Here is a 21,377-nt window from a genome sequence, read left to right on the forward strand (position 1 = left end):
TGCTTGTCATTCTTCTGCAGAATTATTTTTTGTTAGAAAACTAAAAAAAACCTTGAATTATTCTGAACAGAACTACAGTGAAAGCTTAAGGAAATTTCAGTCTTTACCAATATTAGTCTCTATCAGAGCTCTTTAAGGACAAAAACTTGGATATAACTGAAACATTACTCCTTGTGAAACACATGATTAATTTGGCTGCCTGGTACTTTCACTTTTTTCAGGCATAAAAAAATTAAAACCATCTAATTTTATAAAGCTTTTCTATAGCAAGACAGTTTCTTAATGTCAGAGCTTTTTATTGTGTAACACTACTAGCATTATTGATTAAACAAGACAAATAAATAGCACTAAACTAGGCACATATTCTTTTCAATGCTCAGCACAGTTTTCAACTGTCCTTCAAACAATTTATCAGTTGACAATGCTTATTAAAAAGGCAAACTAATTTTATAGTCAGAAATAGGATTTGCTACATAGAGTCATTGTAAACCATCACTTAGATCCCGTAGCCATTAGGCAAGCCAAAAAACCACACTTGGCTTTTAGGCTATTTTTATTCTTTCAGAATATTAATGAAAACACTAAAAAAAAAGGAAACAAATAAGAGGTCAACTCACAAAGTCTCTAGGCTGTGGAGCCCATCAAAGCATTTCTTTCCCAGGGAGTAGATTCTATTGTTATGGAGATGTCTGCAGGGGAACATTAAGCACACAGTCAGGAAAGCACACTGCACACACTGGACTTCAGCAAAACATTTTGATGGTTAAATCAAAAGAAACTTATTTTCAGGCATGCACTGATTATACACAAGTCATGCTTTTGCAAGAGCATGTATAGGAGGCACCTCCACCACCTTCCCCACTTTCTCCCAATATCTCCCCACCCACATGCGGGATTCAATTTGGTTTCATACAAGGGATTTGTTTTAAAATCACCTAGATTACTTAAAAGCGGTATATCCTGGAGTTTCAGGTTGGGGTTTGCATATCAAATACTGGGCAATCGTAGACGTATTCTCAGTGGTGGTTAATTAACATATTGTCTTAAAAACTATTAATGGAGTGGGAGGTGTGTATTTAGAACATGTACGTTCAAAGGGTGTTAGAGGGCATGGCACAGAACAAGAGCAGGTGAGGAGATGGAGAAGTGGCAGACAGAAAAGAGTCATAAGGCTTGCATAACGAAAGAAGGCACAAAGCCACAGGACAAAACACTCATGGCCTCACTGAGATAAGCAAACTAATCAAACTTAAAAGTGTTTTAACTTCCCTTCCTTTGAAACTATAAAAATCAACCTTCTCAAATGTTTAGCAATTGAAAGTAATTTTGTTAGAGATTCTAACAACCCCCACCCCAAGGCTCAGAATGCTGCCTATATGGAAAAAAACCCCATGTGAAGCTCATTAATGTGGGTAGATACAGCTTGAAGCCACTTCAGGTTGTTTTTTAAAAAAGATGCCTTTTTCCCAGCAGATTTTTCCTTTTATTTTATTCTTGACACTCTACCCCTATAGTGGCTGGAAACTATGGGAGTAGCACTTTAAAAGAAAAGACGGGCTGCGAATGAGGTACTGCCAGGCACTTTCCCTTCAGTGCTTCATTCTGCTCTGAAAATAACACTAAAGATTAGAGTGTCTCTAAGTTCTGCAGAAATTGAGTCTACCTGTCCCTAAAAGACAGGGATTCTGAAGGCCAAATGCAAATGTTCTGTGGGTTTTTCCTTTCCTAGGTAAAAACCTAATCAACTTGCTTTTTTCAATGACTACGCCGACCTGGAATGCTTTAGTTAGCATGCAGAGTGCATCTCCAAATTCCAATTACGTCTGCATCTTTAGTGATAGAGCTTCAAATCAGCTTTGAATGACCATGCATTTTTGAACTGACTTGAAAATTTGCCAGATGGCACAGAGCAGCAAACAAGAGATTTTGAAGGGCCAAAAATATCAGATGATGTAGATCATGAAGAATGATTCAATTATTAATCAGTATGAAGCCCAGAAGACTAGAAATAAGCAAGGCAGATCTAAAATAAGGACACCTAATTCAGCAGAAGCAATCAGGGTAGGAAAAGAAATACTATTATCTTGCATTTCTGAACTGTCCTCTTATCACTGTATTTTTGGTAGGGAAGTAGAAAATAATGTTCAAGACAAATAGTGTCTTGTCTTTAGCATTACTGAGGTAAGTTTAGAAGCTCAGTCAAATGACAAGTCCATCCACTCTTTAACTTCAGTGGGATGGATACTTAGTGTAAAAAGAAGGCAAAGATTCTGTTGCACAAGGCAGCCGTTATCCTCATTCCAGGTGCCCTATATGCTTATATGAATATGTTATGCACTAGGCAGAGATGGTGATTATAACTGTCAATAAAGAACCATGGCCTGTGCCAGGTTCAGTGCTTAGACTGGGGCTAGAATATGCTAAAACACACTTGGTGTCTTACAGACTGGTTTCAGGCAGCTTGTAAAGCTTGAATATATTTTTCTCTCTTCAATAATGCTAACATTTTCCAAAGTATCTTGAAATTACTTCTTCATCTCAGTTTCTATAGGCTGGACTTAATGATCTCAGAGGTCTTTTCCAGTTTCAGCAATTTTGTGATTCTGTGATTCTCCAGCCAGACTAGAATTTTTTCTACTTGGTACATTCTGAGAAGATAAAGAGCTGAAACCACGCTCTGAAGTATACCTTCCAGATTTTAGTGTAAGCTACACATTTAATTTAATCGAACTGGTATGCAAACATAATAAAATATAAAGCTACATATAGTTTCTATGAAGGGAAATGTATACTTCTTCTACTGGACGGCATTCTTTCCAAGTCACCCAGAAAGCTTTCAGTTCATTTCCTGTTTCTAATCTTCCCTCATTCAGTTTTAGAGGGCAGACAATTCATCTCTTCCTGCTTGTTTTGCTGACCAGACAGGGTGATTTTTTTTAATTCCCCTACATAGTTCTAGATAGAGTAAAACAAGTGATTTAGCAAATGCTAATTTAACTGTAGGAAGACATAAAAAATCTGTTTCTCCAAGATAAGTTTTCAAAATTTTGGTTTGTATTACATATATAATGCAGAAAAATTAATTTACATTTCAGAAAGAACATTTCCTGCAACAAAAAAGTGACCTCATGGTAAAGGACCAGCATTAAGCCTAATGCAAATGGAGAATGGAAGCTCCAGATTTATAGCCCCAAGGTAAGAGTTTAATATTATGACTGCAAGACAAAAGAGATGTTTAATTAACCCATATATATACCTATTTACTTATCATTTGACAACTGGGGGGGGACTTGGGGAATATTTAATTATTAAAGATTGTCTCAAGCAACATCTAAATTAAACATTGCATCTTCAAGTAATTTATCACAAAGAGGTCAAAGTCCAGCAAAGTAGCTGAGATTGTGTCTAAAAACCAGTTGATAAAACTTACAGAACTACCAAACTAGAGAGGTTTCCAAAAGCATAGTCTGGTATGTAATGAATTTTATTCAGTGCCAATGTCATTGCCTGAAGTGCTGGTAAACTTCTAAAAGCTTGGACAGGAATTTCTGTCAAAGAATTATCGTCTAGCCACAGGTGTCTAAGGGAGATCAAGCCATTGAAGCAGTTGGGGGGCACATAGTTGATGTGGTTGGCATCCAGACGTCTAGGAGAAAAAGAAATAGAGAAAATTGACTGTGAGAAAAGAACAGTGGACTTCACACAATGGCTACCAGAAGTTCTCACCAAGAACACAATCACAAAGGATGAACATGGGCTGCCACACCCGTTTTTCATTTCCAGAGATTCTACGTGTCCATCCTGTTTGCTGTCTCACTCCTGAGACCTCACATCGTGTTTGCAAGACTTCTTGTCAGCTGGCTCACCGCAGACAGCTTGACTCTGGAGCCATCAACTCACTGACAGCACACACTGGCCATATTTGAGCTGAGCTTCTCTACAGACCGAGTATGACTTTATTTCCTTTCCCAATTATTTGAAAGTATGGAATAAAAAAGTACAAGAAACTCAGCCAGAGATTCTCTGCTTGAACCTATAAACCACCGAGCTGCAAGATGATTTGGGTTTCCAGGCACTAGACACAAACAAAACTTGCTTCCTAGTCTCTGTTCCAGTTTTACCTTTTCTTAAATATTGTTTATTCCAATGATTCTAATGAGCACTGAAATTCACATTTTTTAGTAGTGGAGCATTTTTTTTAAATGCAGATTAGTGTTGTTAATGTGATGTATTTATTCTGAAAAAGATGTTATTAAATACATTTCAGTTGCTGCAGAGCCAACAGAGGGAGCTCAATTGCCCATTGTACCTCTGAAGGGTCTGCAGGTGATATCTTGCTCTCACACTTAGGTAAATAAGGATTAAATCTACTGAACATTTTGCAGATGTGGTGCTAGAAATACTTGTATTCATTGGCTCTTGCTTTTTGCTGTTTTTGCTTTTTTTGCTTTTTTTTGGTGATGCTTTCAGGGGAAGATGTAAAAGTGTGCTTTAGATTTCTGAAACTTTGTGTACTCTCATACACTTTTTCTGCTTTTAGTATGTTGTAGTGACTTGTACCTTCCTCAGAATACGAAAGCCGCGCTTTAAAACTTTTCTTGAAGAGGTCTGTACAGAGGAGTAATTAAATGAATGGTGAAACAGAAATAAATTTAAATAGATGTCTGAAAACACTACAGAACAACCAACCACGTCCAGGGTATAAAGTAATTCTGCGCAACCTAAATCAGTCTGTTTGAGAGAAATGCAGTACTCTTTGTGGCGGGTGTACTAATCTCTTTATTTAAAGCTGCTTCCTCATTTACAGCCATGTAAAATGTCAGATCCATTCTATCTCCTGCACCACGCTGCTCCTACCTACTGCAGGAGAACAAATAATGACTGCTAAGGCTCCGTGCCAGGCTGGCAAATAACTGAGACAAGGTCAGTTGGAACAAATTATAAAGTTCAGTGTCAAAGCCCTTGTACAATTAAATTTTCAATATAGTAACTGACATGGCAGGCAGCAAAATAACTCAAGGGTCTGTCAACAAATGGGTGAGGCTGGAAATGTTTAGAAATACTCATTCTGTACCTCCCTGATTCCCCAGGCAACAACCATGCTACGTCTGTGTTTTCAAACAAGGTATAATTTGAATGAGTAGACGAGGTTTCTTTGTCTTCAGTCAGAAGTAAATTTCTTCCCTGGGTGATGCTGGTATTTAAACTAAGAAGTTACAGTTGCCTTAGTTTGACAGTTACACTGATTAAAGAATGGAGGCTTAATTCAAACTAAATGTGTTACTGTATTACAGTTAACATCTTGTCCAATACAAGCCTGCCTGTGCAGCTCTGACGTCCCCATTGACTCCGCAGGAGTTACTTACAGGATGCCTGGCTGCATGGCGAAGCCAACAGTCACTTGTCTGTATGTGAACCTGTGGCTGAAATGGCAATATTTCTGCTGTCATCAGTGAGACCAGGGTTTTTATCTTTACCAATATTTGGTACCAAATGAAGGCACCGATTTTTTTTTATAGCTGAAGTTTCCAAATATAAACTCACCACTGGCTATGTAAACAAAACGCACAACATAGAAACTAAACCAAGACTGCTCTAATATAAATCAAATTCTAGGTAGGTTAGTTGTTGTGTAAATAAAGCTTGGAAGAAATGAAGAAGCTACAACAATTTGTGCTGCAGGTCCTATAACTGGATTACACATCCTGCAAGTGCTCGTAAGAAGTACTGCCTCAAGTGCCCTTTTGTTATCTAATCTTTTTAACATTTTCAAGTACCGTTTTTCCTCTTGCAGATATTAAAAGGTTTCAGTAGTGGTTATGTTTCCTGTCATACTGCAGGTAATGCACGCTGATGTATAAAGCATTGATCAAAATCGCCATTTTCAGCCAATTGTTTTACATGTGCTGATCAAAGTTTTGGCACTTCCAGAAAAAAATCCATTAACTCACAAATATGACCCTATTTACAACTGAAAATATATAGATAACATGTGGTGAGGCTGAAAGCTGCTATTATATTCCAGAGAGAGTCAATTCAGGGAAACAGAAATGCTTGATCTCTTCTGATAGGCAGCATGTAAATAAAGCAGCCAGTATGAAATTCACCATGACCTCACTTGAAACGTCCAAACTTTTCAAAGCAAATGCTTGAGCTGTGTGGACTGTATTCCACTGGCATTTCCTGCGACACACTGTGAATGCCACGACCATGTGCATAAGTTATGAAAACATGTTATTCATACAGAATTGTGAACAGGACTCATTTATTGGTACTCTAAAATGTGTGAAGGTAGATGTTTCAAAATTTGCATTTTTTGATCAATTCAATATGACTGGATCCCTAGTTTTACTCCACTGGTAGGTTTTTCTGAGTCTTCTCTCAAGAGCAAGCCCAGCTAAAACTTGGATATACCTTGTGATCAAGAAATTCCTTAATGTCTTCTTGGAGTGTCTTCCTTGCTCATTCAGGGTTAAATCAAATGCTAGAGATGAGATTGGGGAGCAGATTTCTCCCAGGTCATTTTCTGCTCTGTAATAAATAGCTATTACATGGATTGCCTCTTCTTGCAGTGGATGAGGGGCTGAATAAAATGAAGGGACCAGAGGAGAGCCACAAATACAGATAAAGATGTCAAGGACAAAATGTTCCTTCCAGCATCTAAGTTTAAGATAGGAGAGTTGAAATCAAATACACATCACAGGTAGTGGGGGCAGAGAAGTGAAAGCACATGATGACTGATTTTGGGCGTGATGGATTAAAGAAAGGGTGTGCTTCTTCCTATCCTACAACTTTCCTCTTCTTCTGACCTGGCTTTGTTACGCAGGGAGCTACAGACTGTCTGTGGAGGGTGTAACAGGCAGGAGGGGGTCACCTGCAGCCCCATCATCTTTGCTAGTGCGTGGTGATACGGACCCTCTCAAAGGTTCATTCACAGGACTTGGGCTAAAACCTCATTTAAGTAATGTCAAGTGACATTGAAACTGGCTCTGAAAGGTGGATGTAATGAAAATATAGCTGGCTATTGTGAGCCGTTTTTCAAACATGTCTCCTGATGCAGGATATCCCCTTCAGTCCACAGGGGAAAATGCTAGGACTATTGTAAAAACTTAATTACAACACACCAGTACAGCACTTCCCACAGCCCACTTTCAGCTCTGCCCTAGTGCGGGCTTCTACAGGACTGGTACAAGGAACCCTGTGTAGCAACAGCAAGACCAAAAAATGAAAAGTTTCAAGTCACAGTTTAGGAGCATTTGTTTCTGTCCTACTGCTCAGTTTTACATGAGGAGGTTTCTGCAGCTCTGGAAGTTTCAGTCCTTAGTGTTTCTCCTCATAGCCAAACATGCTGCCCAGGTGTTTGGCAAAGCTGCAGTCACGACGGTGGGCGAGGATGTGAGGGCACTGCATAGAGCACAAACAACCAATTGTTATTCTATTTTTACACGAAGAGTGGGAAAAAGCGGGGAGCAATGGGAGTTGTTGGCTCATCCTAGGAATCTGGTTCAGGATCCTAAGCTAGATTGGCACATTTTGGTGTGGCTGGGAACAGTCTCAGGTCCTGCAGCCAACTGGCTCGCAGTGGCCTGCGTTATGCCAGTGACCTCCGCTAGCGTCCCAAGCGAGGTGGCTGCATCCAGAGTGCCTACTGTGGACTGTCCCAGGGGCGTGTGAACTGCCAGATGGCTCCCAGGAACAGTTCAGGCAAGTGATAGTTGGCACGGGTCAGAAGTGTGCCAAGGACCCTGTTAATAGTGCAGCTGGACAGACAGTCACGGCTGGTGCCTGGGAGTGCTCTGAAGCACTGTTTGCTTTTCTAGGCTGGCTGTAGCCGCGGTCTGACACTGTACGGTGCCCAGGAGGATCTCCTTGGAAATCTCATGTGAGTCCCTGTACTGGTAACCACACCACCAGTGGCTTCTTGTCCTCCTCCCACACCCTGGTGGGCTTCAGCAATGCAGGATGATTTTTGGCTAGAAGTTCTGAGGTTGAGAAATTTGTCTGTCCCTTACAAACATGATTAAAAAACGCCCTCTTTTGCGCTTACTCAGAAGACAGAAACGAGTCAGATGCCTAGTAGCTTCTATTGGATGAAAGAAAACATCATCCAGTGGCCTGGAGTTGCTGATCTAGTTCAGTCTACTTGCATCCCACTTTGAAAGCAAGTGGCCCAGAGCTGGCTGAGTTAGGGACTGCACCCTCCCAAAAATAGTAGCACACATATTTTACAGAATCATGCACCTCTATCTTCCTTCCAGCTGCTTATCAAGCTGGAAAAGTCCATCTGAGAGAGCTGATCTGATGTTGCACTACTGCTCCATGCTTTGGTCACCCTTCTGTTATCTAATATGCCCCAAAGGCTCTGGTGGCTCAAATGGTTAAGACACGAAATAAAATTAGGAGACTGCAATGGTGAGTTTTGAGACATCTCTGTGTATGTGTACAGACACCCACATGGCTACACACAACCTTGATTTAAACTGTGGGAAATTCCTCCTCAGGGAGTTTGTGAGTACCTGTTGAGGTACCAGGTTTCCTAAGAAGGCTAATGCCTTCTGTAGGCTTCATTATAATGCGGTGTGGCACGGAAAACCACAACTAAAGCTCCCGACTTTTCATGAAAACAGCTCTCTTGGTTCAGCTCTCTTTGATTTCATCAAAGTTGTCCTGTCTTTTATCTGAAAATCAGGATTATTAACACAAGCATAAAATGAGGAGAAAATGTTTAAAGTTAACATTTCTGAAAAAAGGGCATTTGAATTTCAAGCCTGAACTGGAAGAATTTCAGAACTCTGTGCCCTCAAAGTCTTCAACTCATTGTTTGGATTAAGGATGGAAACTTCCCTTTGAAATGTCAAATATTTGAAGGAGCAGGGAAAAGATTAAAAATCCATTTGCTGACCTGTTCCAGTCAGATTATTAAGAATATCCAACATGATTTCTAGATAATCTTTTCTGTAAAACTTCGTGTCACCATCAAGCGCTCCACAAAAACTGAAATAGCTAAAACCCAATAATTTAAGCAATTTACAAATTCTCTTAGGAAGTTTAAAAAAGTTTCACTGATGCTATTTTCTTGTTACTTGTGAAGTCAAATTAATTTGCTTCACTAAATTCTAACTTTGCAGGTTGCCAAGGGAGAAAAGACGGTTTGTTTTTTCCCTCTCTTGACTGTTGCCAGTGCTTTGGAAGATGAGCTGTGTTGCTGTCATGAGTTCGGGCTGGGCCAGCCACTAAACGCGGATAGATGCTCTCTAGTCCCCTGACCTCAGTGTGATTTGAACACACAACCTATTCTGCCCTATTTTTTACTATTAAAGTCCTCTTTAATTTCACAGGAATGAAAGCAGATGATACAGCAAATAATGCCTGCTTCTAAATGTTCTTCATGGCTGGTTTGGCACGGGCAGTGAAGTAGCACCTGCTCTGTTCTTGATTTTCAATATTTCTGTCTGACAATGCAGCAGTAAAAGCTGCTCATTAACAATGATGTATAAACAAGAAAACAAACAGGAAAGGAATTTTCGTCTGTAGTATTCACTACAAAGAGTGGCATTTCAATAGACCCAATAAAAGAACTGCAGAAACTTTGCTTTTTCATCAGCAATGCCAATTACACTTTCCTCCTTTATTTGGCAACATCCAAAAATGCTGATCTGCAACTTACAAGTTGCTAGTAATATAAAATTTGTGTTAACATGACTAGGGAAAAATTTTTTAAAAAATTACTGATATGTTATTGCCTGTTTTACCAATTCCTTCAAGTTCAAAAAAACTGTGCCAATCCTGGCAGATACGGCATGCCATTAGAAATAACAAGAAAACTATTTAAACTATGAGGTAGCTTAAACGAAAAAAGCTTGTCAGAAAACAAGCTGTTAATAATGACATTTGAAAAACAAATCAATATACCTTAAGTAAAAGCTTTTTGGACTATATAGTCATATTCAAAATCACTAAAAGACTTCTTGATTTAAAAACAGAATGGAGATATTGACACTGTGGAAAACAAAAAATCCAGTTCTTTCTGAAGAAATACATTTGCTCAAGATGAGTAACAGGGAAGACAGCTTTTGAGTGATACTTAAAACCTTGCTGCTAAGATTGAAGTCATGATGGGTGAAATTTTAACTATGTGTTCCTTCCCTTCAATCATGGTACCTATGAACACCTTTTCGTCTGTTTGATTTAACAGAAATAAATGGCATTTGATTTCTTAGGACTAGTAATCCAGATAATTTGTGTTCACACTAGATTTCCAAAGAAAATTACAGCCCATATAGTAAGTTGAAGATATCCTTCTTCTGGACTTGGAGACCAAAACCACATCTCAAATCATCATGTTCTAGTTACTTTCTTAAATCCTCCTGCCACAAAAGGAACTGGAGTCCTAAGCAGTCATTGTCTGAGCTCTGGCAGCTGAACTAATGAAATAGTCGATGTAGCACGACATTGCTCTTGACTACTGAACTACAAACACTTTTATAAAATTGGAAAATATTTTAATATTGTTCAATCTTAATTTTTGGTTCAGTCACAGAAAAAAAATTTGTTTTTTGTTTGTTTTGAGGCAACACTATGTTTTCTCATAGATTTTTACTGATGAAGATGAGATTAACAAATCTTAGAGGTTGTTGGTTAACTTTTTGGTGCCCATTTCTCATTTTATACTACTTATTGAATAATTTCTGCTGCCTGAAGAAGATTGATATATTCTACAGGTAGGTCAAGCCTTAAGAAATGTATGTATATTTATCACCCAAACTTGTCACACCATTCTTCATTCCCACAATATTAGAACTTGGACAAGGAAGTGGAATAATTGTTGCTTGTTCTTGAAACACATCAGGTCTTGCTCTGTGTGCCACAGGCCACTTAACATCGATTAATGTATCTATCAGTATTGACACTTACACTATCATTTTTTGAGCTTAGAAATAGATAATAAGGAAGAAATATCATCCAGAGGTACCTTTTTTTTTTTGCAAAAATTTGTGATAAATTTGCATTATGAGTGAACATGGATATATATGCATGAATACACATACTCATATATTGTGCCTATACATACATACAATTACACACGTATACTTATATAAAAATTACTTTAACACAATCTTCTTCACACTGATTAAGGTAATGAGGCAGTTAGCAGGGTTTGCCCCTCTACATGACTGTCTTCCCTGAGTAAAATCACAAAAGGAAGAGATTTGAGTCCTGTTACTAGTTTTCAGCTTTTCATATCTATAACCTAAAGCAAAGGGTTAATGAGGCTTTCAGAAACCATGCCACCTGCATAGTTAAACATAATAAATACAAGAAGTTGCTATCTTATAGGAATTGCCTTTGTGAAGCCTTTTAACCTCTTAATTACACTCTTAAAAAGACTCCTGCTATTTCAAAGGTTTCAGGAAATAATTCCAATTGTTAATGCAGAAACCAATGCAAGAACAGAAAATTCCTAGACTATATGAAACAAGAAATCGAATCTGTGCACACCTTTATCTGACAGGAACAACCCCGTTTAAGCAAACAAAAGAATAATAGTTTTCTTTTCCTCAAAGAGTTCTCTTTTGCTGGCGATCATCTTTCAGGTGACAGTAGCTTTTCAGTACAAACCCGTATCATTCCATCTTGGGTCTGCTACACAGCTGTCTCAAGGTTTCCACTGACCAGTCCTATTTGCCCTCTGTTTTAATTCTGTCACAAAATATCTGTCCATTGCATAGATTGCACAAACTATGTTTGGTTTTACTTCTTCAGCTTCTTCACCTGAGGAAAAACATATTTGCAACGAAGCCTGAGTGAGGCTGTCATTTTGTTTAGAAACTGTGCTGAAAATTCAACAGTCTCTTTTAGAGCATCAAAGGAACTCTTGTTTGCTTGGCTTATCATGTTTTGGTCCAGAATGTGTATACAGTGATGTGATCTCCGCAAGATTTTTTTGTTTGCTTAGCAGAAAGAAAATCTAATATAGTCACTAGACCAGCGTTTTCTCATGACTTTTTTCAAAGATCAAAGGAAAGAACTGTAACCTCAAAAGCATGTGGCTGAGATATTTCAGTCTGTGTCTGGTCAATAAAGAAAAAAGGCACCGACCAAATAACAATTATAAGATAATTAATTCTTAGGGCTGTTTCACCTTTAGAAACCTTAATGAATGCTTTGTATATTAAGGAGGTACAGTTGTTCAAGACAGACATAAGAACCTGGGAGTTAATATAGTACAATGTGTGCCTGTGTAGTGGTAAGTTATACACGGATGACATAATTTTGCTGAAAATAATTTCATTTCATTAATTCTATTCTTCAAATTTTGGCTGAATTGAATATATGCAAAAGACAACCTTCTGGTGGAACAAAAAAAGAAAAGTATGTTCAATAGAGTACATAACCAATATATCTGAAATGTAACCAGACTAAATAGCTTGGAATGGATGCTCACTCTGTTCTTGTCATTGTTAGACTTTTACCAGTCACGCTGATGCTCATTGTACACTGTAGCAAGATTTTTTGTGATAGTTATTTGAACTTGCAGATTGTCTTCCACATTTGGATCTTGGAATTTTATAGGAAAATAATTTTATTTTGAAATAACTCTGAAAATATAAGGAGGTCAACTAAAGCAGAGAGAAGAGTCAGTTGACATTGTCCAAAGAGCCTGCCTGCCTGTCTTCAACCATCTAGATATTTTGTGTTGCACATTCAAAATCAGTAGATGCTTTAGAAAATTCAGTAATATTTTTTTTGTATCAGGTGACAATGGAATTCTGTGGATAATTCAGAAACATACTTTATTTACTGTGTCCTGCATTGAGACAGCAAGAGTGGCCTTGATGGTGCAAAATGTGAACTGCAAGTGCAGCAGTACAAAACTCTAATAGTTGACTGAACAAGAATTTGGCAGATGAATTTTGGCATGGATAGGTGTCAAATGTGGCATTTAGGTAAAAGGCAATTCAAACTTTATGTTACAAACTCTTCAATAGCTACTAACACGCTAGAAAGAGGTCCCACAGTTGTAATGAGTATGAAGATAACAGCTCAGTGTTCAGAAAAAGTGAAAAAAATTAAGCAAAACAAAGATTGGGGAATTAGTAGGAAAGTGGACAAAAAAGTATCTATAATTCCTCTCTATAAATCGGTGGTGGGCAAACACTCCAATCATACTGTGCATGTCTGATCCCTCCTTGACTCAAATCAAATAGATGAGAATTGGAAAAAAGTTCAGTGAGAGTGACAGGGATGACCAGAGGAAGGGAATAGCTCCCACACGAGAAACAAACCTAACAGCTTACAGCTAAAAAATGTGACTAATGGAGGTACAATAGATGTCTATAAAATCTGGTGTACCTCAATATGGAACTGCTGTTTCCACTTTCTCCTGGCACTGTACTTAAGGGACATGTAATTTGGTGGGAAGTTCTAAGTAAATAACAGGAGGTACTTCACCATGCTACACAGGGCTAGGCGATCAGCATATATACTGCCACAAAAAAATCATCAGTGTCATGTTGGCTCAAAAAACAACTGTACAAACTCACAGAAGAAAATTCTTTAAAAGCTATTAAATTCAAAGAAGCCACAATAAGCTCAGTGAGTCCCTGAGTGCAAACCTCCAGCAGCTGGGACAATTTACCAAAGGAGTAGTATTATATTCTTTGCCAGCCTTCTAGTTTTCCTTTGGCATCTGCTGTTGAAGACTGCATACTGGGCTAAGTCAGCTTTTAGCACAACCTGGTACAACAATCCTTATGTTATGGGGCAGAAGCACATGAAAAATAGCTTCATTCATACCACGAAGCAGCCAATCATCACTCCTGGTCTAGCAGCTCTGGCAGGACTTCTGTTAAAACCAAAGCTCATGGACTGAGTCAGCATGGCACAGGCAAGAACTATAAACACAGGGACCTGCCTGAAGCACAGAACATAATTAAGCATCCTGTAGTACACTTTGTTCCATGAGTTAATGGTGTTTTCCACACTGCTTAAAAAGAAAAAAATTATGACAGATGAAAAAGAACCCAGGGGATTCATTTGGGTTTTTCTTCTTTTCCCTGGTAAAGAACCTTAACAAGAAACCATGGGAATGACAAGTGCTCAAGGGACTATATTCTTCTTGACAGACAGAAGGCATTGCAGGGCAAGGAGTGTCTTCTCATATGGTGAACCAGTTTATAATGCTGCAAAGAAGCTGCTGGTGTAATGAAATTACAGGAATTAAATCAGTCACTTCTGATGTTTAAATGAGAGAACTATTCTCTTGAAAAGCATCTCAAAGAGATTTAAAAGAAAAAATTGATGCAGCACATTATTAAGTGATATTAACGGGCAATTAATAGGTAATCATATACTATTGTTCATGCAAGGTTAGAAGTTGTTTTACCGAGTATACTCACAGGGACTGCAGGCTGCGCAAATTCTGGAGTGCTTCAGTAGGAACCTGGCGTAGTTGGTTATTCTGCAGCATCCTAGATTTTGAGCAGCACAAAAAACACAATCAACACAGTAAAGATAATTTCTTTCTATATAAGATTTCCCTGTAATTTTTCTTCCAAGCTTACCTCTTTTACACTGGTTCTACTTCAAGACTATAAACAAAGGAAAGCTACAACAAATACTGTTCTCCCAACCCTGTAAAATACCAGTTCTCTTCAAAGCAAACAAATACCTGTAGCACATTAGCTTTGTTAATAGCTATACATCAGCTTTGAGCAGGATTTTCAAAGCAACTGAGAAAGTTAAAAGAACAAATCCGATTTCCTTTCAATAAGGTTTGAGCTCCTAATTGCCTCCAGTGATTCTGAAATTGTCATCCTCAAGTACTGATTTAATTTTCTTTCTGAAGTGTTTCATCTTCTTATTCTGGTGAAGCTGTGAAGGATCGACTTTTGAAATCTTTATGCAGGAAAATGCTACTATGGCAAACAGAACTTTTAACTCTATGAGAAGTTTATTATTTAGTCTGAATCTGCTGAGTTTTCCCCAATAAAATCAATTTTGTCAAATGGAAGGTTGCTAGCAATGACCTGACAAATCTCTTTTCTGAAATATCACATCATTAAGCTTGCAAAATCTTAAAAAATCACTTTTAATTCCAAAAGAATCTTTTCTTCCCTTTGAACATGATTTCATTGACATTGCCTAATATACTTGTTTGGACCAACTCCTATATATATAAAAGGATTCTGTGTGAGTAAAACTGAAGTAGTACATGCTGCCTCCAAAATGAAGCATACTTGATGTGACACTGTAAATGAAATAACTTTTTGGCAGGCCTAAATGTCCTTAGGCCAACAAGAGCTACAGCTGGCCAACTTAGGAGTCGATGGAGTGAGAAGCTCTTCATACTTCTTTCCCACTTACGTATTTTTTCAGTAGAGCTTTGTATACTCTTACAGTAGCATCTGGCTTGGCTTGACGCTGCCTAAGAGGTTGGCGCTCATGCTAATAATACAGTTTCTGTGAACTTTACAAAGGCAAAGATCCACCCTAGTATAAACACTATGAGATGTGGCCTGCTAATAATTTTAGCAACTGTATGTACTCCAAACAATAGAGGAGTTTGCCATACTTTTAAAAAATTATATTATAGTAATTACATTGCAAAGAACAAGATATGAAATATAAACTGCATTTTAAATTACATGGTGTTCTACAATAACGTTTTTTTCCTGTAGGCTCTCATGAAAAGGAAAAGGCGATTTATCTCCACTTTTGAGTGATCATGAAAAGTTCACTAAGATTTTTAGACTTGAAATCAGAACTTTTGAGACAATTAAAGAAACTATTAACCAAACCAATTTTTACCTTTGGTATTGTACAGAGACATCTACTTGGTGAGCAAGTTGTTTTTAGAATGCCATTAATGTTTTCCAATCTTTGTGTTTAGGATATTTTCTACATGAAAAAACAAAGATTTAATGATGTTCATATGTATCTTCACTTCAGCTGAATTGTTCAAAATGAACTGATCAAAATATGTAATTTACTTGATCAAAACTTCAGTGGTTAATTAGTTCCCTGGAGCATTTAGGAAATCAGAAATATATCAAACAACACACAGTTTACTTACAGCACTTTAAGACTGAAAAGGCCAGCAAATGCTCCCTTAGGAATGTATGTCAAACCATTTCCTGCAAGACGTCTGCAAAGTTTGAAAAAGGAAAAGAAAGAGAGTGAATACTACTTCTCTTCATGTGGAATTAATTTGGTTGTTAAAAAGTGCAACACAGCTATGTTTGAGTGACTGATGCCAGAGGCAGTAGTTTAAGAGCCTTATTTTGTCATTAATACACTTTTAAAGGAAAAAAAAAAAAAAGAAAGAAGCCCTTAACTGAACAGTTGACTTACTGACAGCTGGACTGCAGAGACAAAATGCAATTTCATTGCAAATCAAGCTTATGGTTCAGAACGCACATTGAATTCTTCATATTGTTCTTTTTAAGGATTAGAGCAATCTCAGCAACTAAAATACAGATATAATGACAACAAAATAGTATCACTGGATTTACAGTGAATTGACTTTTGAAACTGTGCATGTATATGTCTGGGAACACTTAACTCATTTGCACTAACATCAAAATACATCTATGTGGTATTGACCACAGTTCATTTATAGTAACTACACATAAAACTGCTGTACTGGTGGAATCATAGTTTTCTCTGTGAGAAGATGTGTAACAGGTTGGCATAAAGTGTATTTGCTAAAATTTTGTAGGGCTTTTTTTCCCTACTTCCACTGCAATGGTCCAACAGTTGGACTCAATGATCTAACTCAATGATCTTAAAAGTCTTTTTCAACCTAGACAATTCTATGATTTAAGGATCTTCCTTCTCAGAATGCCTAAAAGTATTTTACAGACCTAGGTAAGTACAGTAAATACCTCTGTAAAGCATGTTACTCTGACAAAAAAAGACTGCATTCTGTAAGGTTTGCGTCTAGGAAACAGACCATGTATTTGACATGAAATAATGGCATTTCCGTGTTCCCCATCAGTGCAACTCTAGAATATCTTTCATTTAGTCCCTGAACATCTGCTCATGGCCTGAGCAGGCATAACCTTCACTAAGTGAAAAACTGGCTGGATGGCCAGGCCCAAAGAGTGGTGGCGAACGGAGTTAGATCCAGTTGGGAGCCAGTCACACGTGACGTTCCCCAGGATTCAGTACTGGGGCCAGTAATTTTTAATATCTTTACCAATGATCTGGATGTGAGGATTGAGTGTACCCACAGTAAGTTTACAGATGACACCAAGTTGGGTGGAAGTGTTGATCTGCTTGAGGGTAGGAAGGCTCAGCAGAAGGATCTGGACAGACTGGATCAATGGGTCAAGGCCAGTTGTGTGAGTTTCAACACGGCCAAGTGCCAGGTCCTGCACTTGGGTCACAACAACTCCCAGCAGCACTACAGGCTTGGGAAGAAGTGTCTGGAGAGCTGCCGGGAAGAAAAGGACCTGGGGGTATCAGTTGACAGCTGGAAGAATATGAGCCAAGAAAGTCAACAGCACCCAGGCCTGTCCTAGAAATAGTGTGGTCAATAGGACGAGGGCAGTGACTGTCCTGCTGTACTCAGCACTGGTGAGGCTGCACCTTTAATCCTGTGTTCAGTTTTGGGCCCATTACGACAAGAAAGACATGAAGGTGCTGGAGCATGTCTAAGAGCAATGAAGCTGGTGAAGGGTCTAGAGAACAAGTCTTACAAAGTGGCAGAGAGAAGTGAGGTTGTTCACCCTGGAGAAAAGGAGGCTCAGGGGAGACCTTATTGCTCTCTACAACTACCTGAAAGGAGGGTATAGTGAGCTGGGTGTCAGTCTCTTCTCCCAAGTAACAAGGGACAGGACAAGAGGAAATGGCCTCAAGTTGTGCCAGGAAAAGTTTAGGTGGGATATTAGGAAAAATTTCTTCATTGAAAGGGTTGTTAATCATTAGAATAGGCTGCCCAGGGAAGTGGTGGAGTCACCAAGCCTGAAGGTATTTAAAAGACTTGTAGATGTGTTGCTTAGGGACATGGTTTAGTGGTGGACCTGGCATTGCTAGGTTAACACTTGGACCCGATGTTACAGGTCTTTTCCAAACTAAACGACGCTATGATTCTGTGATCTCAGTTCAGCGTGAATGTATCCCAGATGGAGAACTGACTTCTAGGGGTTCTAGATTTCTAGTTAGGTTAATTTGTGTCAGTAGAGCTGTAGTGCCTGCTTTTAGCTGGCAACAAATGCAGATTGATATGATGTAACTCTCTTCTATTTGTGGACCAAGTTCAGCCATGTGGAATTGGTATTTCCCATCGGCTTAGATATTGCACACCAAAATTGCAGACAGTTACTACAGACTAGCTGATGTGATAACAAAGTTGACATCTGATTTGACTTCTGGTCCCTAAGGAAAGACCATAGGACTAGATCTAGAAATATCCCTTAGGGACCAAGCTGCCAGAGAGGAACCTACAGCACTGAGGCAGGCACTAGAGTCGCCAATACTGTTCATGGAAAAGGCCAGGTGCTTAGGACAGCAGTCCCAGAGATCCAGCACTCACTGGTCCTTAAACACCATCTTCCTTTGAAGGTTAGCAGCCCCAAGCTAACTACAAGGTCTTGAACACACCTTCTCTTTAGACACCTCTTTCATAGAGAAAATAAAAATAAAAAAATGGGTCATAGAGAAAGAAACCACGATTCCAGCTCCAAAGACTTTTAAGACATCACCAATTTGTGAAAAAGTTCTTGCCTGTACACACACACTGGCTGAGCGATGTGGCCTGTCATGCCAAGCAAGCAGCTCATCCTGTCTCTGTTCAACTAATTCAATTGTGCTCTGCAGAGGCACTCAGCTTCACACAGAGCTGTTGAGCTTGTTTCTCACCTTGGGAGGACAGACACTGGATGTTCAGACATCTGAGAACTGGGCACATGCACCTGATTTCCTGCAGGCAGATGAGTGAAGTAAACCTTGCTCACTCTTGCTGCAAGCTGAGGCATTCACAGGCTGGGCCTACTTTTTTCAGACGCATGATTGCCATTTTGGTTCATTCTGAATGAAAACGGCAATGACTTTTGGGTTGTTGATGGATCAAGCAGGTGTGTGGGTGCCTGAAAATAAATATCATGGATCTGACTAGTGGATCACTGACTAGCAGAGGCTCAGGACCTATCTCATGCTGATCTCAGTTTATGAATTGACTTTTTTTGGAAAGACTAAAGACTGCTTCACCCCCACAGCATCTTTTTACTCTTATTTTAATGACATAACTGGACAGGAGTCTGGACACGAACCTGCCATCAACCATAAAGTGAGGAGTCTGCAAAGCTTTACTCAAAAATATGCAGGTACAGGTATGGAGGTTTTCACTTACACCTCTAAGTTACTACTTTGACTGTCATATGAAAAGCTTGCTAAAGAGCAGATAACTAAACCCACATGTCTAAAGACTCAGGCTGGCACTTTTTCAGGCCATCATCTTTTCTTCAGAGTGGCTGGGTTGTGGAGATTTTCAACATTGTTGCAGTGCAAACTGACACACTAACATGTTCACACTGAACTGGAATATTCTTCATAAACTGGGCTGAGAAAATTAGACCTGTTTAAGAGCTCCTGGAGAAGGGCTCTGGCAATTACCAAGCATGCTCTTCCCTGTTGCAAATGCAGGACTGCACAATTTAATTGGGACACTATGAGGCTTTAAAGTTCTGTTTCAATGTGTAATACTCAGTTTTCCCAGCTTCAGAGCATCATTGTGGCTTTTTGTGGTAAGCTTTCAAGCTTGGCATTTTTTGAAAATGGTCTGTCATAATTTTAAGACATTTTTATAGTACCTCTCATTTATATCTAATATATTTAGAAAAAAATGCCTAAACACAGAGACACACCTGTACACATACATGCTACTCGTCTCACTGACATTCAGGGCAGTTTTAGTGAGACTGTACTGCATTGGGCTGTATTTGAGATAGTCTCTGATGACTACAAATTTTCCATGTAACTTTTTCTCCTGCTTCCTTTTCTGGCCATGTTTTCCGTCGAACTGTCTTCAGAGGAAGATTTGTCAGCTTAAACTGCTCTCATTCTGACTATAAGGTCCATTTGCATCATCTCGCCACCCACAATACACCACCCAAAGAGCATGACCCCTCCGCACGGCCCCAGCTCCAACACCTTTTAGAGGAATATCCAAGGCTAACAGACAGGTAGTTGTGAGTGATGTTCCTGAGCTGCTCTGAGCATGAGTTACCTCCACTGTTAAACTGAGATGTAATTTTTTCCTCTTTTGTTTTGTTTCAGATTCCAACCCTTGTTTTATATTCTGCTTCTCTTCCTTGTAGATCACAACTTCTCAATTATTAACTATGCCCTGTATGAACACTTTAGATAGAGGAAACCACATGTTAACCTTCTTTTTGGTAGACACAGCTTTTGCATTTACTCTTTATGAGTTTGTCAAATCTCAAGTCATTCTTGAAGTTCTGCTTTGAATATTTTTCAGTTTGGAAAGAGCTCTCACTAATTTTGTGGGCAGTGATTACTACTATCTTATATGATACTCCTCTGGTTATGCAGTATATGATCATGCTTATCATGTATAGTCTTAACATATTTCAGAAAAGGGCTACATTGATATATATCACAAATGCCAAAATACATGTATGTCCCGGTAGTTCTCTCACCACGCAAACTGGCGTCAGAAAAAGGAGACATCTGACAACAATTACCTGGCAACAATTACCTTCTATGTAATGATGTTGTTTGACCTTCAGTTATCATATTAAATTCTTTCTCATGAAGCCCTTTTCATGGTTTTCTGTGAAAATCACTTCAGGCAAACCACCTATCTGGTCCTATGACGCTCCATGAGACTTCTGAACACTGGCACAACAGTAGTATCTTCCCAGTCCTTTGGAATTTCCCATCATTGTGGTATTTGGTAAAAATTAGTAAAAACAATTTATTGGAATTGTGTCTAATTCTTTAAACATTCTTGGATGAAAGTTATCACACTAGTTCTTCAAGGCATACTGCAAAGCTCATTAAGTCTGTCTTATTTGTTCCTGACCATTTTTAATGCCTTCCTTGTGGATTTTTCCTGATCCTACTGTGTTTCTATTCTCAGTCTTGGCATAGGGGAAAATTAATCCGCTTGTTGACACTACAGTACCCATTGAGTATCTATCAGGATTTTTATTCTTCTCCACTTCAGGGATTTTGTTTTCCATCATCCTAAATTATTTTAGGGAAACCGGCCACTAGCTTACTGAGCTTTGGATGGACTTTGAGTCATGATTTTAGCCTAGATGGGTACATACCGCTTTCCCTGAACAGATGAGGACTGGCATATTACTGTCTCTATAGTTCAGCATGTAGTTAAGGATTTCTCAGAGCAG

General features: G+C 38.8%; 1 protein-coding gene across 1 annotated transcript in view; it reads right to left on the reverse strand.

The window, feature by feature from the left end:
- The window catches only part of LGR5 (leucine-rich repeat containing G protein-coupled receptor 5), a 53,936-nt gene that overhangs the window by 22,111 nt on the left and 10,448 nt on the right, over positions 1-21,377 (reverse strand). Inside the window, exons 2-5 of the mRNA XM_009878805.1 lie at positions 16,076-16,147; positions 14,400-14,471; positions 3,431-3,646; positions 618-689 (exon numbers count right to left, since the gene is read on the reverse strand). Of these exons, the coding sequence (XP_009877107.1) occupies positions 618-689; positions 3,431-3,646; positions 14,400-14,471; positions 16,076-16,147 (432 nt within the window). The remainder of the gene's footprint in view (positions 1-617; positions 690-3,430; positions 3,647-14,399; positions 14,472-16,075; positions 16,148-21,377) is intronic.

The sequence above is a fragment of the Apaloderma vittatum genome, unplaced genomic scaffold, assembly GCF_000703405.1.
Source record: "Apaloderma vittatum isolate BGI_N311 unplaced genomic scaffold, ASM70340v1 scaffold3141, whole genome shotgun sequence".
Taxonomy (NCBI): domain Eukaryota; kingdom Metazoa; phylum Chordata; class Aves; order Trogoniformes; family Trogonidae; genus Apaloderma; species Apaloderma vittatum.